The 27,762-nt window shown below is 44.5% G+C and overlaps 1 protein-coding gene across 10 annotated transcripts in view; it reads right to left on the reverse strand.

Annotated features, from left to right (window-relative positions):
- Nucleotides 1–27,762, reverse strand: part of heph (polypyrimidine tract-binding protein 1 heph) — a 358,510-nt gene that overhangs the window by 145,594 nt on the left and 185,154 nt on the right. Inside the window, exon 1 of one of the 10 annotated variants that reach the window (XM_046623390.2) lies at nucleotides 14,398–18,599. The exons of the other annotated variants lie outside the window; for them this stretch is intronic. Within the exon in view, the coding sequence (XP_046479346.1) occupies nucleotides 14,398–14,400 (3 nt within the window). The 5' untranslated portion in view covers nucleotides 14,401–18,599. Of the gene's footprint in view, nucleotides 1–14,397; nucleotides 18,600–27,762 lie in introns of those variants that run through there. 10 annotated transcript variants of the gene reach the window in all.

Consider the following 27,762-nt stretch of genomic DNA (forward strand, 5'->3'; position numbering starts at 1 on the left):
GACAGTTTGTGGATTATGACATAATCGATCCTGGGAGCATGTGGCGATGCCGTTGGGACGGGTGGAATTCCACCGTAGCGAGCCTTATTATTGCCGAGCTGGTTATACTGCCGGGGACTGGAACGACTCGGAATATTGATAAGACTATCCGGCGTCAAACGGAGATTATAAAGAGCAGAACTCGGCGACCTTCGCGTCGTCCCGAAACAACATCATACTCAATTTCCGTGACAGCGATCATTCGCAGGATACACCCTGTGGCGTGGAAAAAGTTTTGTTCGAAGAAGGGTCAATACGATGTCAAGGTATCGAGAAGTTCGACTTCCACAAAGGATAGACGAATAGGAAACTAATCGGGGATGTACGGGGATTTCAATCTAGTTTCACCGCTCCGTTGGTGCGCGGACGATGAAAAGGGGATGGCGAAGTGAGTCAATGGTGTAGAAGTCACCTGCACCGCAGGGTTAACCTAACGTGACGTCAGTTCTCATTAGCAGGGAAGCAAGGTAAAGCCCGAGTCGCGACAACGACAAGAGTGTTCAAAGACGACGACGAAGACGTTCGGAACGTTCGCAACGTCGTCGTTGCCGCCGGTTCGTATGGAAGGAGGCGATTAGCGACGCGCCCGATTACAAATTCAGAAGGCGTCAGCATGTGCTGACACTGATGTCACTCCGGCGGTATCGTGTCGAGTTTATACCGTCGCCGCAGACGTGAGTTTAGTCGTAACGTGTTCCCTCCGTCAAGATTCGCCATCAACGACGATCCGTCGCCGTTCCACCTTCTCGCCCTATTTCTCTTTCTCTTTCTTCGACTTTTACTTTTACTTTTACTTTTCTCCATTTCCTCGTCCAGCGCACGGCGCAACTCCGGAATGTAATGACAGGAAACCGGCAATACGAAGCCGACGAGACGAGACCATTGGCGCTGGTGAAGACGACATTATTAAGCACGCCGGAGGCGTCGTGGAATAGATGGTCTCAATTTTCCCCCTAAAGAGAAATCTTCGCCGTCAAACGAGAGAAAGAGACTATAACCCTCTCGATTAGGGCGTGTGTCATGGGTGAATAATTCGTCAGACATCGATTTGTCATTTATCCTATTTTCAGAGTGTAACAAATTCAAGGGGACCCAGAATCTGTGAGTAGTGTCGTTTAATAATCAAGTGACGCATTGCTGACGATGAGTTACACGCTGAATTTAAACAGTATCTAACTGTGAGTTCAACACACAAACGATGTATGTTCGAAAAGAATAATTTTCCAAACTCATTTTCATCGGCCAAGTAATGGGCTATTTGTCAGGCTAAATATATCCGCTGCAGTATACGATGGTTAAAACCCTCATCAATTTGGTGTAATGCGTGTCATTAAAAATTCATTTTCTCTTTCACGTATAGCCGGTAATTCTATCTCCCTCCCCCTCGCTCTCTCGATAATACGACGGGGCACGTTCGCCTCGTATTTTCGAATACTCGATCCGCCGCGCCGCCACCTCGAAGAAACTTTCCAATAAATGCCGCACTACCTCTAAACCAGTTCACTATACTAGTTTCGAGTAGAAACATTTAAAATTCAAGAGCCGCGCGAAACGTCGCGCATCTTTCATAGTTACTAAAACTCAATCCCGGACTGCAGGTAAAGTAGAAACGTTGTTCCAATGAGATCATCGTACCCTCTCGAAATGTTTCTAAAACGTCCCGCTTACCGATGGGCATCGCGAATTTTCAGCCGATTTTTCTGTCACGACCAACATAAATTAAAAAGAGCCATTCCGACGTGACGAGCAATATCGGTTAAATTTGCCAACTCTGAAACGCGGGTTAGGAATCCCAAATGTTAATTTGCAAATGTCAACCGCAACATATTTGCTGTAAATTTCTCCGTTAACGTCGCCACGAAACTGGTAACAGTTAGGCAGCCACAGACCGACCAAATTGCTCGAAAACGCCGGTCAACCGAACACGGTTAACGTGTCGCTGATGTGTGTCGAGAGGGGAAAGAAATATCGCTACCCACGCCAAAGAACCGTGAAAATACCCGGTACGATATTTTCGGTGCAGCAAAAGTTTTCAATGACAAATTTATCCCGATCATGTTTTTACTCCATTTTATTTTTATTTTTGCACCCGCTTCTCGGCCCATTCGATGTTTCTTTTTCTTTCCATTTTCCCGCCAAATCCTCACGCGCAGTGAGATACACCTCGGCTGAGGAAATGCTTAGGGGTACATGAGGGGAATGAATGAGTCACCCCATACTGCAGGAGTAATACGTGTGTAGGTTAGTCGTGTAAATCACGTGCGTGCTTCCTTCCTTCCTTCCTTCCTTCCACCTTCACCCGCGTTGGAAAATAAGCAGTCAGGGGAAAAGGTGGTGGAGGGATATAGAGGATCAGTTTGGAGCAGTTGGACGAACGAACGGACCGATGTGTTTTCCGACTGTTTTCTCACCGCTTCAAGATTGGTTTTCCCCGGGAAATCTTATTGGCGTCTCACCTTATCGCCCCCCTCCCCCCACGACATCTCTGCTCTTTCGTCCCTTTTTCTAAACGTCGCAACGGTCACCACATAGCCACTTTTCTTCCCTTCCGAGAGAATCGGGAAAGTGATTTCTTGACGTCGGTTCGGTGCACTTAACCCACTAGTTTACAGTCTGAACCACGAAACCCTTCTTCTCGGAGACTTTCTCTTTCTGTCTCTTTTCGGTTGTGGGGGGGGGGGTTAGGATTTTCACCAGCAAAATAAACTAAAAAATGGATGACAAAATTTTTTTTTTAATTGATTTTTTGGATCGAAAGTCTTTCGACTCGTCGACGTTTGCTACCTGGGCGCTTAAATTCTGTACTCGTGTATTCTGCAGTACAGGATTCACGGGGTTTTCACCGTCTAACAATGGAGGGTCCGTTAACGCGCCGGTAACACTGGGGAAAACAGTAAAGTCTTATATACGGTCTGCACGAGTTTCGCGGCTCTTCTACATAACACAATTTCCCTTTTATAGTCGTACGTCGCGTGTTTCGAATGAACCGAACCGTAGGAAGGTTTCTACGGCGACATTTATGCGTCTACTAGTTGAGGCTCTTTGGGGAACTTGGCGAAGTTTTTTTTTTTTTTTTTTTCTAATACATCAATATTCAGTAGGTATACATGCTGATTACTCCAGCTTTGTGTGGCTGAAGTAAAAAATTTTCGAATCGAGTTTAAAGACGTCGTTAGTAAATTATGAAGCCCTTATTCTCGGCAATTCTTTACTCAAAAATGATGAACTGCGATTTGGATACGGAGAGGATGAAAAGCAACGTTACATAACTCATTGCAGATGGAAAAGCATTTTTTGAGTTTCCATAAAGTTCCGATAAGCCGAAAGAAACCTGATCCTGATCACTGAGGCATAATTTTTTAAATGATAAAAGAAAAAAAAAAAAAAAAAACTCTAAACCCCGTGCGGCCGTTACAAACAAAATAATTTCTCGTAGATATCCAAGCGGGCGTATATCTTCTAGGCTAGGAGACTGGAAACGACAGTGTGCGGTGATTCTCACGCGAAAGCTGCTTCACCGCTAGAAGAAAGCTAATTTAGATAATGCGGCTGGACCTATAGTCATAGGTACAAGGTACAAGGTACCGTAGAAAATCAGATACCATGGGGTGGTTTAAACGCAGCAGTCCAAGTCCTCCTTTCGCACAACGGCTCACCTCGCAAATCCTGTTTAGGTGCGAGGTTGGGCAGGTGGGCGGGGTAGACACGGTATATAAATATAGGCACAACACCATCTACCCACGCAAATTAGGGCGAGGGATGGAAGGGCTAATCTGATTCAATGGGTATAGCTTGTTAATTGCGAAATAATTAGCTGTAGCTTATCATCTAACGTTCCCCAGTATTTCTCAATGAAACTCGACCCCGTTAATTTTCTGCGGCCAAACGGCTAAGGGTTATAACCTTACAGTCTGCTAGAGCGTAGGAGTCGCGCCTTTTACCGCTTCCTCGCATATCCTTCATCGCCGATAACAACACCGACGTCACTTACCGCCGCTTAGGTCTACACTGCGATCGAATAATGCGCGCTTTGACACTTACCTGTAACAAAAAAAAAAAAAGAGAAATTTATTAAAAAACAATCGAGTTGTACAATGCTTGAATGCCGTACAATGTCTAAGGTATAATCAAATTTTTTCTAAATGTCACTGGCAGGACGCTTGAAAGAATATACGATCGCATCATCTAGTCACCAAAAAGAAACCGTTCGATACATTTTCATCTAAGCACGTAACGTAGTGCTGCAATCTACAAAATATGATAATTACGAGTCTATCATAATATATTATATAGTCATCGCAGCTTGTTCTCCTTTCGGTAACATCGATCGGCTGTTTACAGGAAGCGTAAATTACCAGCATCCCTACATTTATAATTACTATGAAACGCTGCACTGCGCACTGGATGTTTGGGGTAGCATAAAGACGAGTGATTTAAAATTCTTCAACAATCACAAGCAGCGAATGATTTCGCATTAACGACCACAGTGTGTGTGAATCACGATAAAGATTACGAATGAGTTTGGTATTCAACCTCAAGTACAAACGGTATGATTATTCTTACAACTTTTTCTCCTGACATTTTAGTAAAATTTTGCAAGTTTTCAATTTCCGACGATAATCCAGTTGTTCCTGACACCGCGTAGTGTAATCTAGAAATCGGGATAGCGCACGGATGTCAGTAATTCCTGAGAGAGAGTAGAATCAATACAGCAACTTGGTGGGAACGCCGAGATCGCATTGCTCGTCCAATCGGTAGAGTTACGCGGAACGGATAATGGCTCGGTTCCAAGGCGTCCCGCCGCTGGATGTTGGGCTGAATCCTTGGCTATCTGAGCCTAACTAACGTTATTAGGTAATTAGATACGTGCCGCGTGCTCGAGGGCGAGAACCGGCCAAGTGGGAGCGGGCCGGAGGAAAAAGCCGGAAACCGACAGAGTGAGCTAGGGAGGGAGGGAGGGAGGGAGGGAGAGCCGAGTGGTGACAGGAGATATTAGGCGCGCTGAGGAGGCATCAGCCTGCGCTGGGACGCTGTTTACACACGGATTACCAACTCGAGCAATTTGCATCCGATAAGCCAGATTATTGTCAGATAAGGCGAGACATGCGAGGGTTTTCTCTGCAGCTTTGTAGGTGAACGCGTGAGCCGAGTAGAGAGAAGCGATTCGAAAAGGCGGGAGATCAATAGGACCGATCGCGGATTGGAATTTGCAATTCCCTGGCATTTCACCTTGATCTGTTAGACAACTGCTGAGTAAGATGTGAATGAAAGAAGGGAAGTCGAAAAAACCAGGACAGTAACAACAGCAGAAGCCACGTTGTGTACTGTCCAAACAACTGGTGAAGTAGGTAACCAACCGATAAAAGTGCAAGGGTAAAGTAAGAAAGACGGAACGGTATTGGCAGAATCGGTTTGATCAGTGTAAGGATCAATGAGAAGAAAATAAGAGACGAAGAAGGACGATGGATCCGTTGAGATTAGCGGTCAACTCTCGGTGCCTTTAGAGCGTGTTCGGAATTGCCTTCAAGTCGAAAGGCCAATGAGTTAGAAAAGGGACGGGGAACCAGAGACCTGAGGAATGGAGTCGAGTGGAGACGCGATGAACCTTTGTGGCGTAAGAAGCTGGTAACTCGAGCTTCGAATGTAACGTCGAAGTATCGAACATGGCGATGCAAAGGGACGGTCGTAGGATCCGATGGAGAAAGAGAGAGAGAGAGAGAGAGAGAGCTTGGCTGGTCGTTTGGCGGATTTGACCGGGAACCGGAGGCTCAGGATTCCATAGGCCAATTCAAAAAATCTCAATCGTCCCGAGGCACCCTTATTCGCGCCTCCAGCTGGCATCTTCGCGAGTTCGAAAGCGGGAATTCCGCTCTTTCCGTGCGCCAGCACGACTAACTGAAATCGGAACGGTTTGGCATCATTTCCGGCAGCGAAGCGAGAGAAGCGACAAAACCGGGGCTTCGTTCTCAGCGAAACGCATAACGGCGTGAACCGAACAAGAGAGTGATATATAGAAAGTTTGCACGAGCCGGGAGTCGCCGGGAAGGAAAGGCGAGAAAATTATCGAGACGACGACGAAAGGAGCCGGCGTCGCATCGGTGGGAAAAGTTTCAGTTGAAGAAATTAGATTTTTACGCTCGGTAATGATCGCCGCGTCGCGTCTCCCGACGAAGATAGCTCCTCTACCTATCGTCCTCCTCCTTCGCCCCCGAGCTGCGCGAAAGTAAACCATTAAAAAGTCAAATTGGTACTTTGTTACTTCTGGCGGAGTAACACGCTAGCGGAAAACTCGACTTCCTCCGGCGAACGGGTAGGTAGTCGCTTTTACCGCGCCCCGGATCGTTGCCTGGTTGCCTTCCATGTTTGTCCCCGTCCAGGCTTGTTAATTTACTCCCTGGAAATGAACTTTTTCTGCATCGCACTTTCGTCCTGCGGGGAAGCAACCGAAAGTCGATTTCACCCGAATACCAGGACGTCGAAGGGTCACCGATATATTTACCCTTCTTCTTTCGACGACTAGAAGAAGTCGTTCCGTTTCACGTGAAGTTTGATTTTTTATCACATCTTTCCTTTCACGATGCACGACACGGACGTGCTCTTCGTGAAGAGATCCGCGTTTTTACTAATTAGAAGTGAAGCAGCAGAGCGAGTCCGAGTTTGTCTGAAGGTGACTGTGGCTTCCAAATATACTTCGCGTACGTGGGATGAAATATTATTGACTGGTGTGAGGGGATTTGAAATTTTCAAGACATTTGCAAGACTTCGATGAAGACGTTCAAGTATATGATACCTAGAAATGAATGAAGCAGCCCTCGCATGAAGTACCGGAGAGGAATACCTACCGAGAAAATTTCCAACTCAACTTTCAAACTGATTATATGTATTATACATACATCTCAGACCGAAGGTGAATCGGACGAACGAGGCAGCGAGGCTGGGGAAAACGCGTCTCTTTGGGTAGATGATCGTAGCAACGAATTGTAAAACAAAAATACCGAGGCAGCGAAGAACTTTTCCAGGTGAATAAGAAAACGTCAAATTCTAGGGAGGAAAATATATCACAGAGGAAACCAGATTGTTCCGGAAAGCGTGAGATTTATTCTTTTCTTGCATTAAGCCCCGAGCCTTTTCACTTTCATTCTTCCCTGGCTAGGTTCTCTTACGAGCGACGTCGATTGACCGCGACTTTAACCCCGGTCATCAGTCATCCTCCGTCCGACCCTCGTACACTCGAGATTCCCATCGCTATTGTTTCGAGGTTTTTTAGAGAGGAAAAAAGAGACGGCGCGGGGTAAAAATATAAACGGTAAAAAGAAGGAGAAGAAGTGAATAAGAAAAGGGAAATCTCGCGAATTTTCACAATGGAAAATACGTTGCGTACCTACGATTTCACAACTTGTACGGTTGGCTCTGAACCACTTCGTCATTCGGGTCAATGATACTCATGATCAGCGACGCAATCTATAACGGAGCGGAGAGAGGTATGCCATCCGGAGGGTTTAAATGGCCAGGCTTGAACCACATTCATTCCGTGTAAAAGTACATATCCTACACCAATCGATGGAGGGATAATTTGTGGCTTTTCACCAGGGGCGCAATACCTAACGAGAAATCGATACTGCACGCTTGTATACGCAAAGCCTGTACAACACAGATTGGACAACAGATTCGATCCATCCAATTGCCATTCGACTCTACGTTGGTTATGCAGACGCATGAAATTCCGTTGTCTAGACTCAATATCTGGATGAATCTATAACGTGTAATAAAAAATTGACGAACATCACCTTCGAATTCGGAAAGTCTTCGCGGCGTCGTAAATCACGAGAATATCTGCACTCGATCGACGTGTATTTTTATATCCTTTCATTTTGGCTAGAGATTCAAGCAGCGGTGCCAGCGCAATTCGTTGATTATCGTCAACGAAAATTTTCTTCTATTTTTCCGCGATATTGTTCGCTCTTCGGTAAGTTGACGAGGAGGAAAATTATCATCATTAGGTTCGCTGCAATTTCAAGTAAAAGCGTGATCGTCGCAGCGGCGAGGCTCGTAAAATGCAAATTTGAATACCGAAGAATGATGAAAAAATAATAATAATTTGAAACGGCGTTGCTGTATCTCCGATCCGTCTATTCCATAGGTACAAGCTACATCCGTCGCTGACAACGATTCTTGTAGGAAACCCGATAAAAAGGGTATCGCATAATATAATGCGCATTGTGACGCGGAGATGCGACCCGAGGTTGTATTGAGTTGAAGGCGAGAGGTCGAAAAAAGGGTGGGACAGAATGCGGAAGGTTCGACAATATTCTACATCGTGCTGTTTCATTTTCCATTTTTTCCTTTCATCCTTCTTCTACAAACCAAAAAAAAAAAAAAAAAAAGAAAAAAGATCAGATTCGAGGAGAATTCATGCGTGCAGAATCACATAAAGAAAATCGGGATCTAGACGCGTGAAATTTGTGCCTCTCATTTTTCGGGACGGTATGCCGTCTATAAAAGAAAAAAAAGGTTACTATATATAGTACATATACGTACGGCGGGAAGATAGGGTGAATTCTCGATGCCTCAAAACGGGACTAGACACAGCTCTTACTTTTGAAAATAGGTCGTCAACTTTTCCGTCGTGAAATCACTTTCCTGGTATACCTTATACCTAAGGAGGGTGACGCGGGATTTTATGATACTCGGGTCTGCATGTGGGGTGAAAACCGGAGACGGGGAAACAAAAGTCGAGGTAATAAGGGAAAAAAAAGGAACAAAAAAAGGAAGTAAAAAAACGACGTGTATACACTTGACGGCGCTTCAGTCCGCCAATCGATCCAGGATCCATGTGTTGTACCTTGTGTGCTTGGTCGGGGTGGCCAGATGTGGACGTGGATCTAGACAGTGAACTGGAGCGGCGCCGTGAGCACTCACTCCGGGTAACTTCTGCGTCCCTGGCTTATCCTCTCTTACCAACACCTTGGCCACACTCGCATAGCAGTGCGAAATATCGAGTGCGTACCTAATTTGTACGTCACGGTAGGACTAGAACTCGTCGTCGTTGTTTCGTTAAGACGCATCGCGTGCTTGGATGAATTGATAGTACCGGAGAACAGGATGGACGTTGAAGAAAAATGATTGTCGACATTTTTTGCCAATTCAATTTACCTCCAAACTTTTAACAGCATGACGAGGTCCAGAAGCGTTACCCGACTCTTTCATGATACCAATATATAAAGTTGTCGTTATTCATGTCACGGCATATTAAAAGAAAGTGATAATCGTAATAGATGTACAGGTGATTCAGCGAGAGCCGATTGTCCATAGGTAAAATTAGAACTTGCGCAACGTTCGTTGCGTAACAACATCGAGAGTATGGAAACGACGTATTTCGGACGAAGCCTCTCATTGTCGTTTACCAGACTGTGAATTCGTGACCGTTTCCCGAACAACGGTTTACCTTATATCTATACTTCCAGAGATGCGGATTCGCGACTCGACGGCTCATGAAGTTCATCTGGAACGTCTCGGTAACGAGACGTCTCGTCTCGTCTCGTCTTGAAACTACAAAAGACGATACTGTGCAACAAGAGAGAAGATCTCAGTCGAGGGGAATCGGCTTTCGGTTGCAGGCTAATAGAGGAAAAAAAAAGAAGTATATCGAAAAGCGGTCTTTGAATGACGTGAATCTTCGATCGATCGAAGGGGATATGGAGTGTGAAGAAGAAGAGGAAGAAGAAAAAGAAGGCAAGGTAGTAGCGAAAGCGCGTTATTGTAACCCGAAAAGAAACAATACAACGTTTAGGCTAACGGAGGCGAGTGGCAGGTTGACCGCAACGTTGCGCGAAACCTACAACAATAATTTGTCACCCGACAATCTCTCGGTCAGGCATCTGATGCCCAACATCCGGTAAACTCGAGAATTATGACGACAAATAGGCGAAAACGAGGGGCGCGGCCGGTTCGCGGGTCCGCAACCCTTCAAACTCGACACCCACGTATGCATCAGCGACACACGGAACCTGAGGGTTCCCTGATGTTTGCGATCCCCGGATGGCGGCGAACGGCATGCGGGTTGGCCACGGTGCTCCGGGGATTGGATGCCGGTTCGCACTCCGCGGTGCCGTCGTCGTCGTCGTCGGGGGTGGATTTCGAGGAAGAAGGAAAGCTCGAGGTAGCCGACTAACGATAATTTCTCCCTGGCGTCACGTGCCCGTAATATAAATCACCCCGTTCCAGGCTCCGCCACGGCCCCCACAATTACCTAATACGCTGGGTCGGGGTCGAGGCCGGGCTGCCGGAACGCTCTTCGAGCCCTCGGTTTCCGCCTCCGGGGTGCCGATCCACCGCCCCCGGACCACTCGGAACGGGCGCTAACTTACGGATGCGATCCAATGGTAATAATAGATGTAGAGACGCGGAAGACCGAGAGGAACGATCCCACCGCTGCCACCGACCGCGAGGGTTGATGAAGACGGGCGTGTTCCTCGTCTCGAGGAGACGCCGCTGATGTCGTCGTCGCGGACGGTGGTCAGGATCGCGGCGAGAAGATGCGAACCGGCTAAGCGCTCCGCTATTTGCGGATTAATCAACCAAGATCCCTGCCTCCCGCGTCTACGTCTCGTCGAAGGCGGGCGTAGTTTGCGGCCGGCTTCAATCGTCGGCATTCGCCCAGTCAAAGGGCGTCTCTCGAACTTCCTAGCCAGACGATGTGACCGCCTCTGTGTGCCTAGCCTTCTGTACTAGATATCTATACATATAGTACATATGCATATATCTAGGCCACTACTATGAACGGATGGCGGAGAGAGAGCGAGAGAGCGAGAGAGAAAGACGCTTTCGTGTACGCGTCGCGGCCAAACTAGGCGGTCGCAAGACAAACAGAGACGCTTCGGCGTAATTCAACCTCGTCCCCTTCAGGTGACACCCCCGCATTTCACCCGCTGCCACGCCACGCTTTGCTGCCTGCACAACTTTCCATCGAGGCGTGAGATATGTGGTCCGGAAAACACAAGGCAACTAGCTGCTGCTGCTGCTGCTGGTGATGGTGGTGGTACTGTACACCCTTGGGACCAGAATTTAAACCACTTCCAGTTCGAGGGAGCAATTTTTCAAAACCGTGAACCAAGTTCGGAACTTCTTAGGGACGAGAATAAAACGACTGTCCGAATTCGCACGGTGACAAGGTATCCTACCTCAGTAGCGTATCTTTTTTTAACACTTATCTCGAAAGATCTCTTGAAAGAAAAAGTTTCCAAACACCGGTTTCAATTTCGGGCACAACGGTCGTTTCGAGCATTCGGTCGTTTGTCCGGCAGAAATAGTGCAACGCACCGAGAAAAGAAATGTTTAGTAAGAAAAGAAAAAAAAGGGAGGGGGGGGGGGGGGGGCAAAGGGGGCATAGGGGGTGAGGGGATCATGGGTTCAACCGGTTAAACGGCGAAATTGGCTGCACGACGAATTTACACGAGTACGGATGAAATCGGGAAATTCGAAATCGCTTTGATCCCCAACAGCGGGAATTGGACCGAAGTAAAGCTCAGGAAAACTGCCCACGTTTCCAGGTTTTTACACCTTCCCTTTTCGGGAATATCGTATTAAGGACGGCCGTCTGACCTGGGTCAGAGTTGAATGTTTACCTATGGGTATTATGGGATAGTGAAAAAAAGACCCTTGTGTACCCTCGCCGTCAGCGAGCCCTCCCCGATTCTCCGGCGAACGGGTGACCAGTCTTATCGAGAGCGCAAACAAGCAAAGCGATCCGGAGGGATGTACCACGGGTGCCTGCGCAGCCCGAAGTCACACACTTCGCAAGTTTTTTTTCCGATGTCTAAATTAGCTACTCGGGAAGGAAAATCACCGCTACGTGTATTCTGTCGTAAGAGTGACGTGAATTCAAGTAGTGAACTGGAGAAGAAACGAGAAGGATAATTTGAGATTTAAAAAAAAAAAAAAAAAAAAGAAAACCACACATCCCGCGAAGTTTCAACAATTTTTCGAAGTATGCGAGGGGAGATCCTCGAAAGAGCGACTGCGGGCAGGACAACAGAAACTGAAAGAGGAATGCGCGACCCACTCCTCTCAAGTTCCCCGATCCGGATCCTTGCGAAGCGAAGCGAAACCGGCTCCAAACTTGACCCAAGACTCCCGGGATCTTGGCGGGAAATCCACGAGAATGTGCGGATCGTTGGTTACAAGCGTAACCGCTGCAAATCCGCCTGCAAATCCACCCCCCCCCCCCCCCCCCCCCCCCGCGCCGAATTCCAAAGTCGGGGATCGTGACAGAATCACGCTAACAGGGTTTACACGTTTGTTACTGTAGCTTCTCCCTGAACAAAGGTGCAGCGTTTTGTCGAGAATGTGATTCCCCCGGTATTGATATATTTCAAAAACACAGTTATTCCGCCCCCGTCAATCGACTATTTTCATAAAATTACTGAAAATTTATACCTGGTAATCGGCATCGACTAAACGTGCACAAGTTAACTATTCAACTTTTGCTGCCGTAGGAGATGAGGAGAAAAAAAAAAATAAAAATTCGGAAACTATATCGCAGCTCAAGATTACGAGTGAAAATAGTCATGTAATAAAATTGCGTTGTTGCAAGAAATTTTCACGTTTTTTAAAGGCTTGCTCTCGGCGTGTCGTCTAATTTTAAACGAATATTTCCCCGATTTCGACTCATATCGTAATCTCAGTTCCCGCACGTGAAAGTTTTCCTCACCGAGAAACTTCGGGCAGCGTACCCAAATCGATGGTGATAAAGACCACTCTACTCCAGCACAATTCTCTCTTTCCCTCCTTCTGTCCGCTGCTATCCTCTTTGCCTCTCTCAAACTCCCCTCGAATCTTGTTCTTGTTCTAGTTCTCGTTCCCGGTCTCTCCCTCTCATCCGCTTTGTCTCCGGTATTCGAAACCACGTCAATGAATATCTCAAGACAATCGTACGGGGCTTAACAAATTATACGCTATACAGGGTGGTTGCGATTTGACGCTGTAACCGCGACGTATTCGACAAAAATCCTGAATCCCTTTCGCAGAAAATGGTGTAAAATATCGCATGCAACAATTTGGAAATATTCCAACGTACGCACTCGTTCCTGTAAGAAACCTTCATTTGTTAACTTGGCTCCATCGCGACCCGCGCGAGCGTTATCGAATCGGACGCACATAGCATGCCAAACGTGTAATTCACAGGGTAACGTGTATCTAATCTAACCGGATGTTTTAAAATTGGCGTGTAATGTGTAGGTGGTCGGGCACTATCGCAGCGCACACGCCTGTAAGCGAGTTGATTTTTGTATACCGCGCAAAGTTTCCTCACTCGATAATGACACAGGTGTACGCGCAAGAGATTCCACGACCCGACCGAGCCTGAGGTGAAAATAATAAAAAGCATAATCGAAAGGCTCCTGAATAACAAACAAAACGGGGAGGGGGAAAAAAAAAACCGTCTATGTACACACACTCCAAGTATCGCTACGACCGGAGCCGCTCGATCCGGAGGGTTGGCCCCTAACGGAATTATTCGAGGGGTTAAATCACCCCGAAGATTGAATTCTCGATCCCGGGAAGGGGCGTCGCGTCGCCTCGCTTCGCGGTCGGAGTCCATCCCCTTTAAGGAACGACGTCGCGACGCGTGTGTAAAAATATCCCAATAGGGAAGATGCTGAACTCAACGCAGCCGGAGCTTAGAATGCTTAGAAACTCGGTGTTTTCGTTGAAACAAGACAGTCAAGCCCACGTAGAGATAAGGTTGCGTGCTAAATATGCACAGTATAAAAAATAGGAACATCGCATTATACAGTTGTAGCAAGAATCGCTTCAGAGAATAGGAACGACTAAGCAGCGCATCGTTAATACCTATGTAACATTACCGTACATCACATCGGACTCGAAGCTTTGCGAGTACGAAGTTAGCAACGTTTAGGAAAAATCGTTACTTTCCACCTTTAGGAATGTCTGAAATTTGGCAAACCGTGATAAGAAAAAGAAATTAAAAACATACATTTATTTCGAAAAACCGACTCCTTGAGATTTTTTTACATCAAAGTTAATAACTTCAGCCTCGTAAACTTTACCGATACAGTGGAGTACCCGCTCTTTTCCCCCAAGGCTAAAGTGACAATAATTTGGTTAAATCTCACGGTAGACCGACAGGTGAAATAATGCCAGGTATATTTGGACCACCGTAAACATAAGTAGCTCCGCTCGTGGCAATAAATGTAAGCAGCTTTCTAGGTAGAAGATTTCCGATTTACCCGACGTTCGAGACTCGGTACTTTGCGACGAACGCGACAACAACGACAAGTTCGTTTTTCACCCTCGCACCGGTCTCTTTACCCGACATGGTTCACGGGAAGTGGGACTCACCATTGCGTCCTTGAGGTGGTCGACCGGCTGCAGGAGGACCGTTGCGGTGGCCGAATTCGGGCCCCGTATGTGCGGAACGGCGACGGCCGCAGTCGCGGCTGACACGACGCTCGCCGTGCAGGTGCAGGTGCAAGTGCAGGCGAGGTTGCAGCCCTGCTGACCGAGGAGATGGCTCGCAACCCCTGGCGGGGGCAGGGGCACCGCACCTCCCGGCACGAACGAGTACGAATGAAAATACGTGGTGAACCGGGTCTGACTTGCACCGCGCTCAATCTTAGCGTTTTCCGCGTACCCCTCGGGGCGATGCGAGAACGCCTTGGTTCCGGCCTCCGGAAAACGCCGGGACGCTGCGAAACCCGGAGCAACGCGGCCCGGCCGGATCACCCCGCAACTCCCCGTCGACGAACCGCACCACAGTTTGCACTCGATTCTGATCACCACGCGCCACTGGCCGCCTTCACTTTCCCGCTCTTTCTTTATTCCTTTCCTTTATTCTTGTTATTCTTGTTGTTAGTATTATTATCGTTATTATATCAACACTTGATTCGTCACCTGCACTTTCGGCGAGATTTTTTTCCTTCTTTTTTTTTTTTTTTTTTAAATTTCTTTTATACGTGTAATATAACTTGTGGTATTATGATATGTGTAATAACGTTGATTATACAGGGATGATTCTTCGAATTTTTTTTTTTTTTTTGTTTAGTGTACTTCTTCTCGGATGCTGGGAACGTTTTTTGTCGTTTCTTATTTTTTTTTTGTTTTGTTTTGTTTTTTTTTTTTTTCTTTTTTTTTAGACAGAGTTCGTTTCGGAACTCGATTCACGGATCAACGTTACAGATGGATATGTGTCGTCGGGTTGAATTTGATGAATTTTCTAACTATGGTCTAAACCTCTTACGTGCGAATGATTTGTCGAAAGATAGTTTTTTTTTCCCCCTCCACCCCCTAGGTTTATGCGATAAGGATAGTTACAAGCTTACGCTGTTTATTGCTGGGATGTACGAATGAACCTTTTCACCGATTCAATGATAACCTTGAGCTTTTCAACGAGGACCTTGGAGATACGATTGTCCGCGTTGTTTTATTTAACGGCTACGGAGTGCGATTTGAAGGGACAACGAGCTGCGATCGTGCCGACACGTACGAATATGTATGTGCAGATTTTCGGTTCCACCCTGTTGTACTTTATTTTTCGTCACCTTCAGAATCTACGTTTCTAAATGAAATTTCGGTCCGAGACGCAGACGCGAGAGTGTAATTTATCTATCGGGGTTTCCCTTTTTCTTTTCTAAATTCCGAATGCGCGTGTCTTTGACAAAGTTAATTATAATCGTCTAATATAATTGAAACGACGTAGGTATACGGAGTACAGCGACGACTACGACATTCACGCTACGTAACAAATATGCGTAACTCGTTCGGGATTTATAAACGAGATTTCCTACCGGATGTGGTTTTTCTTATTTATGTACATACAAGAGCGGAATGATTATTTAGAGAGAAAAGTTACGGGGGCTTGTGTAAGCGGGTAGGATTGATTGCGGGGGCGATAATACGTACGACGATACCGCACGATAGTGTGTTATAGAAATATAACGATTAACCCTCGGTATAGTTATTACAATTTTACATGTGTATGCGTGTATAGATATATTTATGTACGTGTATATATGTGTATATATATATATGTGTGTATATATATATATTTATTGATTTGTTTAATTCTTCATTCATTCACTTATCTATATATATATATATACGTGGGTGTGTATATTAAAAAGTACAAAGTATGTCTAATAGAACTAGGTGAAAATGATTGTCAGAGTTAAAATCTCTCGCCTGACATATAAACGTGGGCCAAGAGTTTTCAGCGATATGACGATTGTGCGAGTAGAATATAACTTTAGACCATCAGGTGCCTGTCTGACTGTCTTTCTTTCCTATTCCCTTCTTTCTATCCTCTTTCGATATAAACTTTGCTAGATATGCTATTCGGTCATCAAAAGTGGTTCATACATGTAATTGTATAAAGAATTTCGCGTACATACGTGTATAATAGTAACAGTAATATGTAGGCTGGAGATCACATGCGTGTAATAATATAGACAGATATTCCCTATCTTAACATTACGTTATACAGATTCAACGGTTATACTATTTATTTTATTTATACCTTTACTCTATCGAATTAATTATTAACCGTATATTTGTTATTTAATTTATTCACTACTTTTCTTGATTGTCTTAACGCGATTCTTTTCTTTACCTACATAAATTTTAACCTATACAATTAATTTAATTTTTATACCAATATGTGTGTGGCTGATTGGGTGCGCGCAAGTGTGTGTTTATACATGTATATATATATAAATACATACGTATTTATGTATACAATACCATATATATATACATATATAAAGAATTGTCAAACTGTCCGATAACTACCTTATACTCTAATAATACTTCGAGGGTGTCGTGTGCTTCGTGTTTGTAACTTTTCTATATCTTTCCTTCTTTCCTTTTTTCTATATTTCTTTTTTTTTTTCTACGCTGTTACGATCTCAAGTTTAATAATCTAAAACAGGAAAGCGGAGGATTTTTTGTCAGTGTAAACGAGTATTCGTACGTGAAAATAGTTGCGAGAGGAGTAATTAGAATAAGAAAAAAACAACAACAACAACCACAAATATTCTCGTCACTAATTGAGGATAGAGACGCAAGACCAGTGACTTACGTCTTTTTGTAAATATGCTTCCCTTCGTTTGATTGATCGGTTAAGTTGCAATTCTGTTGACTGGCTTTAGCCAGATACATAAATATACTTGGTTTTTTTTTTTTTTTTAATCTCTTCCTTCCCTTCTAACGTTGACTACATCCACGACGTGTGATATACACACGTACTTTTGTATACATATAACAAAACGCACGCGTTAACCTCAATGTTTAAAACTTCGAATCCCTTCTCCCTCTCCCTTGGTTTTACAGATTTTTTTTGTTTAAGAATTTCAGTTAGAACGGTATTACGAATTCCGATCAATTTCAATTTACACTATATTTTGCAAATATACAAATATTATACATAAACAGGCGAATCGTCGATTATCGTTCTTCGTTAATCTTCCTTTGTGTTTTTTTGTTTAACGTTTGCCCGTTGTTTTTCGTTTTTTTTTTTTTTCCTTTTTTTTTACGCCGAAGATTTCGACTTGTTACAGAGATGCAGACGGGTATTTCAGAGACGGTACATAATACAGGAATAGGCAAAGAAGTAAGTAATATGCTGTCTACGGTTGAGAAAATTTTTCTTTCTTTTTTTTTTTTTTTTTTGCTTTCTGAGGGGGACGGGGCTGATTAGATGGAAAAAAGCGAAGCGACGCGACGATCGTTACGTTATTGTGCTTTTCTCTTTTCGGCTTGCAAATGCGTTGCGAATAGTTGATTTTACTTATATTATCAATATTATTGCTAATATTTTTATTGTTCTGCGAATATTATTATTGTTATTATTGTTATTATTACCAGTGCAGTGTACCTGTTGATTAATGTTATATATATATATATATATATATATATATATATTTTTAAAATATTTTCGTTTTCTCTCTATAGAAGTAAGAAAAAAAGTTGTTGTGCGAACGATCCTGTCTCCTTTCTTCACGTTAACAGATACAACAAACAGGGTATGTATATATATACATATGTATATATCAGTTTCTCAGTTGCACGCTGATTTTCAACTTCTCCCCGTCTTCGGATTATTCCTCTTCTTCTATTTCTTCTTCGTATTTTTCTTCTTTTACCGCGTTCTCCTCCGTACTTCCGTTCCGACAGATCGTTTAATGCGGTGTGCCAAGAAGAAGAAGATAAAAAAAAAAAAAAAAACGTAAAGTAAACGAATAACCAGTGATAAATATTATCTTTATTATTATCCCGTAGATTGCGTTATGCTGTAGGTTAAACCGTTGCGTGGCGCGTGGCGAGAGAATACATATATATATATATGTACGTATGTATATGTTTATTTATTAATTTAAATTTTTTTTTTTTTTTTTGTTGTTGTTGTTGTATTAGTAGAGGTGGTGGTGTGTGGTGGCGGTGGTGTCGGTGATGTTGTTAGTTAGCGAACAGGCAGGCGTTGGGAAAGATTTGAAAATGGAACGATTAAGGAGCGTCCTACTCGATCGCCTAGCTTGACACAACTGGCATCCGCGGAGCACGGGCTGTCGGCTGGCAAGCCTCGTTTCAAACGCGGCCTCCCACCGCGGGCTGCTCGCCCCAAGTTCTCCAATCGACGTCGAGACCTCGCCGAACTTTTCCGAACGCCTCCGAGCGCCCCCGGATAACCCCTCGCGAAAGCTTCTAGCCCGCGGGGCGAGCTTGCGAATTGCGAAATCCCCTTCCCTCTACCCCCACCCCCCACGGCCATCCTTCCGCCCCTCCGGGTCACCCGGTGTCCGGCGTTCCCTGTGCGTCAGAAAATTAATAATTGATATTCCGGCTACGCCGGTGGTGACTTACCTACTACCTACACCCGCTTGAAATGCTACGGAGCTTTTGAAAACGTGCATGATATACGCGAATGCGGCTACGACCAAGTCGACGAAAACTCGGCGAGGTGCTTGCTCCGACGAGCGAAAGAAATTTTTTTAAAATAACACAGACTTTTATTACGATAGTTTATAAGCAGCGTAAGGCCGGCCGCCGCTCGTTTTAATTATTAACAGGTGAAAGAGAGTAGCACGTCTCGAAACAACTTACTCTTTCAGACGTTGCGGCGGATTATCCAACCTTTGGTGCAAGGGTACAAGGAGCGGTGATCGTTTTGTGAAATAAACGATTACTTTGCGTCGGAGACGAAGTGCGGTCAGCTGGATGGTGTTAATGACTATTCGGACTTTCTGCGGAGCATAATTTAGTTTTTGTGTCGTACGCGGGTTGCCGACCACGAATGAATATTAAAAGAGGAATTGAAAGATGTTCATTTTTGACAAAATCACTTCCAGGTTCGAAGCTCGGTTCTAGAAAAGTACGGCATTTGTGCGGGCATTTTGGATATCAAAAAAAACTATACATATTTCCACTGGTATTTTGTCTTGAAAATATTTCTGCGAGTTTAAGGAAGTCACAGTTATTTCTTGTCATCAAAAATATAGGTATACGTTGTTTCCTCCGGTTTCTCGATCTCGGTGGTATTTCGGACTCGGGAATTTATCTCTACGGACACATTCTGCGGTACGATTGTTTCGGAGAAGAAAACTGTAGAATTCGTCAAGCCATATTACAAACGATCTCGACTCTTCGAAAATCAATTAACTAAAACTGAAACTAATGAAAGTAAATCTGTCGTGATGAAAATTCGTCCCTAATATACGAATCCTCGAGTCCTGTAATTATTTTTCAATCTCGAATGTATCGTGCACGTACATTTACAAACTTACAGTAATTACTTTGAAAAACTGTACTTTCTTGTTTGAAGAATCTTTTCTCTCTTTCTTTGCTTCGTCATTATACATAAGTACATGCGTTACGAGAAAAGAACATGACGTGTTACGGCATGAAAGTCACGGCAAAATATCATCTCATGTGGATTTCATAAGGTGCATCAGATGCGAATGGCGCCGGCGTTTCAGCGGCAGCAAGAGCAGCGAGCGTTGCAACGTATCCGTTTTATTATTCAGTATAGACCTCGGAGATTACGCGAAATATGCCGTGCATGGGATTTCCGCGAGTTCCTGAGGGAAGAAGGAGGAGGTGCCCTAATCTTGGAGAAGTTTTACTTTCCATGCATCTCTGAGACGATGGATAAATAGCGCAGAGATTTAGCAGCTAAGGAAATACTCGAGTTTCACCCTCTGCGGTCACCCCTCACAAAATTGGCGACTATTCGCGTCACGTCGTAAAAAATTTCACTCACAATTAACAGAGAAATCCGAGTACGACAATTTTCCAATGTACGGAGAAAATAGCGGACGTTCGTTTGTCGGGCGAGTTTTACCTTCCCTGCAGCACGCTGCAAAAACGCCGGCGGCTAAGCGACGTGACCGAGACGAAATTGAAATTTAATTTTACATTAATTGAAATTCCCAGATGACTGCGCGGCGCCTGCGCCCGAAACAATTGAAGACGTTTCAAAGAAGCCCCCGGGATGCGTAGTTTCGAGTGTCTCTGCTGGCCGCAAGTTCTTTTACACAACGAGAATATTTGCACCGAATTAGGTCGATTCATTCCCCGCATTTCTCGCGGACACAACGCTGAGCACCTGAGGCTAATTGTTCTGAATTTTTCAAAGCACCCTCTCATGAAACTTCATTTATACATTTATACACCGTCCCTCTCACATTCAATTCGACGTTATTCTTTTTTAATTACAATTGTATCGTACTATAATTTATTACATTTGATTGAAACATCGATCCAAAGGTCTTTCGCAAAAATTTTTCCTCCACCTACTATACGGTAGGTACGTAAATTTTTTTAACGTACCCTAGACGAGAGCATGAGTTTTTAACTAGCGACTCCATATAATTAGGTACTAAGCCGTCACAACGACGAGGCGTAAAGAAAAAAAAGCGTTTTTTCGCAGGGGTTAAAGACGTCGAAGAATATGTTTCATAGAATGTTCATTCGAAGTGACGAAATTTCTTACATCGCGATATCAACGGTAAATTAATCACAACCAGCGGGACGAATTGTGATTAATCGCTAGTCTCGATCCGATAAACAGAAAAATGCTAATCCAATTCCCACCACCTTCGTTACACCCCTGCATCAGCACCAACGATCTCGGAGCTTTCATAAACTCGGTGCAAAATCAGGCACCGTCTGGTCGCCGTTCGAGGGTGTATTATACGAAGGCAAATAAAGGCAGATCAAATAAACCAAGAGCCAGTAATTACAGTGATAATTACCAAGGGTCGTACGACAGCCGAGCTTTCTCAAGCAGCCTGCAGAAGCAGGAGTAAAAGCCAAAGCAAAAGCAGCAGCAGCAGCAGCAGCAGCAGCGACGGATTAGGGCGGCTCCGCTGGTGATATTTGGACAAAGCTTAAATTCCGCGGCTTTCCGCAGGATTGTCATGCGAGCGACGCTGTATATTATACGGGGTTTATCGTCCGCACAACCGTTTGAAAACAAGACTTCGTTCCTCCTCTCTTACCGGCCTGGCTGGCATGCCGTAGAGCGGCGGATAGACGAGGTGGGCATATATAAATGTAAAGTAATCTCGAGCCCGGAGCGAGTTGGTTAATCCGTTAGAACTACGCCGTTCCGGTTGTCGAAACCGCCCCCAATTACAATATACCCACCAGCATCATATTCTATACCTGCGTATATATTTGCACGGTACATATTATATATATATATATATATACACACACACACACACACGCACACACGCATATACATGCCATTTCCAGAATTATCATCCGCACCCTGTTATATAACGTAGGGAAATTTGATCACCGTTCGTTGTAGGCACTCTTCCAGCCAAGATACATAGATACGTATATATGTATAATATGTACGTAGACTTTGCTCGGGTATCGAATGGTGATTTTGATCGCTCGGTGAAATTTTTTTTCACCTACGCAGAGGAAGATACGTGTACACATGTAAATGCCGTAAAAATCTGTTCCGTTTATTAATCATCGCCGTTATCTCGCGTTGTAGCTATTTCATACGTGTGTCTACCGGAAATGGTAGTATTTGTGTACACGTACATGTGCAGGGAGAGCCGAGAGATTGGTCGAAGGTTAAACCTTTGACGAGTGAGTTACAAAAGGGATCGTGCCCCGCCTTCGGTGATTTATACCCAGCTGATAATTCGTCCGGTATTGTATACGTATACGGGTATTTATACAAAATATTATACGCGGACTGATCAATCGTCGTCAAAATAATCGGGGAATCGTGTTTCGCATCGTTTTATCCAAGCTTCGCGGGACGTTGTTCCGAAAAATGTCAATTTCCAAATTCAACTCCGCTTTTAGCCGATTTAATCGGACCGAAAATTCATTTTCACTTTACAGAGAAATTCACGAAGTGATTCAAATTAATTATTAAAGCGGATACGTTCGTTAATTTCATGCTGTATAATTATTTTAAATATGTTCAAACTATGAATTCAAATTTCTACATTTCCAATCGAACAAGTCAATGGCTAAAAGCTCTCTAACGAATCAAACGAGTTTTATACATTGGCAAATGATCAGCGTTGAAAAAATTCACCCATCACTATAGATTTCGGATTAAAAACTTCTACATATTACGTAATAATTCTGAAGTTCATAGGCAGTAGCTCGAGAGATTGCCTGACTTTCGCCAATTTTGCATGTTTTTACAACAAGCCTGAATTTATAGTTGAAGCGTTTAAAGCTCGTCGAAGAGGCGAGAAAATCGTCGGGCTAAAGTGTCGAGATAAAGAAAATTTTCCAACTAGCTTTAGAAAAAAGTGAACATGGGCTGACCGCACGACATCCGACATTCTAGAAACTCGCGTGTGCCTAATTTTCTAATCTCTGTCGCGACAAAGCGGCTTGCTCGAGGCGGAGCTTATACATAAATAGTTGAAAACTATACGCACATATGTGCAAGGACTAACAATAAGGTACGAAGGGCGAAAGTAGGTAAGGTAAGTAGGTACGATATTAGTTCAGGAAAACGGATTTAATATTCTAGGCAAACTGTTTTATGCGCTCACCCCTACCTCCCTCTCTCTCCCTCTCTCTCTCTCTCACTCTCTTTTGCTCCCTATTCTTCTCGCTCCCCGAAAGGCAAATACAGCCTGGCGCAGCACTATGCAGATTACAAAATCGCATCTTACGGGGGATTAACTCGACCTAATCTAACCTAACTTAATCCCCCCCTCCACCGCCACTCATTTCACCCCACGCTCCTTATATACACTATGCATTTTTATTTCGTATATTAAATGATGTTCAAAAATATGTGAAAATCTAAGGCTTCAGAAAACTGGAACGCCCCGTGTGTAATAGCCTAATAAACAAAATCATTTTACTTGTTTTTTCCATTCCCGTGGTCGATGTATTTTACAATCAACAACTTCATTACGATCTTTCTCGCACAGCAGGTTAATTTTTATTTTTTTTTCTCAACTTCTAGAATACCGAAAAAAAAAAAAAAAAAAAAAATCGAAGATCAGACGGCATTCATTTTACTCTGCGCACCGACGTGAGAATTACTCTATAAACTGTACTTTTTGGTCGTTTGTTTCTATCTAAAAAATATTTCCCACCTTCAATGTGCTCGACGTGTAATTACCGAATAAAAAATATACCTGATAACATTAAAATACATTTTCTTTTGTCACAATACCTCGGATTACTTTCTCGATTAATTCATTTTTCTCCGAATACTCAATTCCGGAATATAATTGACCTAAAGAATTGTTTCGACAACTCTACGTAAAAAAAAAAAGAAGCGATTTTTCCCTGTTCTACAAAATGGTATCTAAATAAAGCGGCATTCCGTTCGAAAAAAAAGCTGTTTCCAGTGATCCGTAGAGAAATGGAAAGACTCGAGGAGAACAAGTTTACCTCGGCGAATAAGGGAAATTGAATAAAATCCAGAAACTCTAAACTAGATGCAGAGACCCCGACAGTATAAGCCGTACGATAACACGAAGGTCGTTTTGATGCCCCATTTCGGTTTGTAGGACGCGTAGGATGCTGCAGCAGCATGACGCTTGCGAGAAAACGGGGAAGTTTCGTGGAGAATTTACCAGTGTCTGCCAGCAGCAGTCGTGGCGTCACGCCGCGTGCGTGCGTTTGTCGAGAAACGACGGGGATCCAGGAGAAGGACGAGGAGGAGGAGGAGGAGGAGGAGGAGGAGGAGGAGGAGGAGGAGGAGAGAGAGGGACATGCGCGGTGAATTTGCGAGGCACAAGCGGGAGCTTGAATCATTCGACGATGCCGCGGCATCGAAAACGGCGACCAGGCGTCTCGGTTGGCCAAGCTAAAGGGTGAAAAACCAAAGAGCTATGCAAAAAGATGACTGAATGCACTTTATTCCAGGTCACGCATGAACGTTTAAAAGAAGAAAAGCACCGTTTGCCACCCATTTCAACGAAATCGCTGGATGTCGTAACAATCCTGACCGCGTGTCCGTTTTATGTATCAAAAAGTACAGGGCGGATAAAATTTCGAAGCATTTACACATTGGAAAATGTATTTAATACAATTAGTTTATCGAAAACATTTACTCAGTGGTCACGATCAATTTTCAGTAGCTAATACAGCTAGTTCGGTATTATAGGTAAATTTTTAGCATTGCTGAAACATTTTTCGAACATTGTCAAGAATCACATTGCAGTGAAATCGAGTGAGATCTTCTTGAAAAATAGTAATTCTGTCACTGCCATGTAGCGTAGATTCTTGAATATTTTTATATTTTTGTCTTTTTTGAAAAAAATTAATTTTTACTTTCGGAGCTGCGGCAATGACTTTAAACTTTGTCACTGCAGACCTTCGAAAGGGTACAAACTATGTAGGTACGTAAGATTTGATGCGCCGGTTGATCGTGACGACAAACTTGGTAACTTTACCGAAGTACTAATCTCAGTGGTATCCTAGCCTTAGCGCGATAACATCCCTTACCGCCGAACGAAGTCGACCGAGACATGCAGGGGCTAGTCGTTGGCCTTTGGTCATCAGTCGACGGGACAGCTCGAGCCAACTCGAGTCGATGCTGCGAAGGAAGAGGGAATCCCCTGCGAGGTTGGCGTCAGTGGTAAAGGTACCGTGTAGATCAGGATCTATAACTCTTTCGTCTTGCAGTCTTGCAGATCTTCGGTAGCGGCGCCTCGGCGTGAGGATCGCGCGGGAGGTAAAGGGGTGAGATGGCGAGGGTGTAAGGGTGTAGGGGAGGGGTAATCGGCCTGCTGGGAGTCAGCGGGGATGGCGAGTCGGTCGAGGAATGGAAAACAGCAGTAACTCAAGGAGTCGCGAAGGGGGATTGTTACCGGAGCCGGCCAATCGGGTTCCTTCGAATTTCGGAAACCGCCGGCGGAAGTCCCCCCCGCCCCCCTCGCGCCGCCGACGTTACCCGTCTGCTCGGGGTCACTTGGGGTTTAAATAAATAAAGAGAGCCGCGGAGAGAAGCCGGTCCGCCCGGGAGCCATGCATCAACCCCTATTACCTCGGGCAGCCTAACTACTCGCCCGGCGTCCAACTAAAATCTGCATAATATCGAGCCACCGCCGACGACTCGGTATCCGGCGTCCGTTCCGTCATTCCGCCGACGAGGGGATTCCCTGAGAAGATACGTGGAAAAAGCTACGAGGATCCTGATCCTGGGGGCTCAGCTGCCGCGTCATTCGCAGGAACGAACAATCCAGGGGCGATACCGCGAGAATCGTATTAGCCGCGGATAATGAGTCGGAAACTGTTTGCTTTGCGATTTTGAAAAACGCGTCGGCGAAATATCGGTCCGATAAGTCGGGGCGAGAGATATTTCCTGGAAAACTGCGATATTGTGTACCTGAAATATTCCGTCCGATCGTGTTATACGCTAGACGAGGTAGGGCGACTATATCGAAACGACTCTACAAATAAATTAAGAGACACTTAATCCGCAAACTTAATTTCCATCCGTAATCGAGCGAGTTGCAGCCACGCTTTGGCCGCTGCAGCTAAACTCGTCGGAGATTAATTCCGACCTGGTAAGGTGAAAAAAATGTAAATAAGAGAAGTAAAAAAAAAAAAGTAAAGAAAAGAAAAGAAAAAAACCACATTTCCGACATTCCAGAGCAAACAACCCCCAGTTCAAACATCTGCGGCTTGATGGATTTAATTCGCGGCAGGAAACTCGAACGGATTCCGATCGTATATAACGATGAGAGGATCGAATTCTTGGGAAATGATTTAATCTTTGAGTAGATACTGTATTCGTTTAACGTATTTTTATTTTATTTTTTTCCCCCTTTTTTTTCTCTCCCACTTTTGAGGAAATCGGACGAATATCCGTTGAAAACCTCGAACGCAGAGGGTGAAGGTGTGTCAAATTGAATGAGGCGATGATTTTTTCCTGACCGAAGAACCGCGACGACGTGCGGACCGGCGGTTGCACAGGAAGCAGCGGGGGATCCGAGATGACAAAAATGATTTACCGCCCTCGCGGTGGGGTGAGATATTTTTATTACTCTATAAAAATTCCTCGCCTAATAGCTCTTGCGGGGCGAAAGGCGGGAATAAGAAGAAAGAACCGCAAAGGGGCGAAAGAAGCTACGACGCGGGAAGCAGGCGGCGGTTTGCTCGTCCCGAAACTAAATTCTCTCTCGCTCAGAGTCCGGGGCCGGAGGTTGCGATCTGAAGCGAGAGGAGATCGGGGATCTACCTGAAATCCAATAAACTCGAAGGCGATTGAATTTATGAAGTGAAAAACTCCCACCGAAAAATAATAAACCGTCTTCTTCGAGATTAAAAATACCTGGTCTCATCGTCGAAAGAGACGCGGCGAAGAAAGGAACAATCCTGAAGGAGCGATTAAGACTCCCCCCCGACGTTATAAATCCTCCCTGACATGAGAAGGCATCGAATTCAGGGGCTTGTCACTCGAAAATCAACCACTACTCGATTTCATTCAAGCCGAAGATATATTGCAAAGGTTTTGAATGAATTAACAGATTTCTTTACCGCAAATAATGCGATCTTCGTATTCGTTATTGTCATGTTTTTGATCAAGTCACATTCGTTGGTACGTTGAATTCAAATGAGTCAAGTGCCGGATTTTAACGAACAAATAGAACTGCTGAATTCGAATAACATTGATAAATAATATAGAATAATCCTGGTTGATAATATCCACTGTTTATCAAGCGTAAGAAAAAGCAAACGTTGCCGAGGAGTCGACGCACAAATTGGGAAAAGCGGTTATTGCATTCTCGTCATTGCGTATATAAAAGCGATAGGAAATGGAGCATTGAATTTTTTCAACTAACCGAAACACGTTTCGAGGATATCTTGAAAGGAGGCGTCTCGCCGCGGCAGATCGTACCGCACGTAGTACAGGTATGAGAGTGCATGAAATTTGAAGAGTACCGCACGTAGGTACGTACCGAAAGAGGGTCGTACAATCAGCAGTATAAGCGACGTATACACGAGGTATAAGATTGCCGTATCGCGCGGTGGAAATGATACCGGGGAAAGGGGAGAAGTGGAAAGAGGACGCGATATGCGCGTGAGACGGAAGATTGAAAAATATAAAAGAAAACAGGTGGAGGAAGAAAGAGCGAGAAATGCAGAAAAGGGTTTAAAGGAGTGTGTAGTTGCAGGATTTTCGAGGAAACGTGAAAATTATTCGCCACTTATCATGTAACGATGATTTCCACGATCATAGGAAAGTAGTCAGTTACA

The sequence above is a fragment of the Neodiprion pinetum genome, chromosome 4 (assembly GCF_021155775.2).
Source record: "Neodiprion pinetum isolate iyNeoPine1 chromosome 4, iyNeoPine1.2, whole genome shotgun sequence".
Classification (NCBI taxonomy): domain Eukaryota; kingdom Metazoa; phylum Arthropoda; class Insecta; order Hymenoptera; family Diprionidae; genus Neodiprion; species Neodiprion pinetum.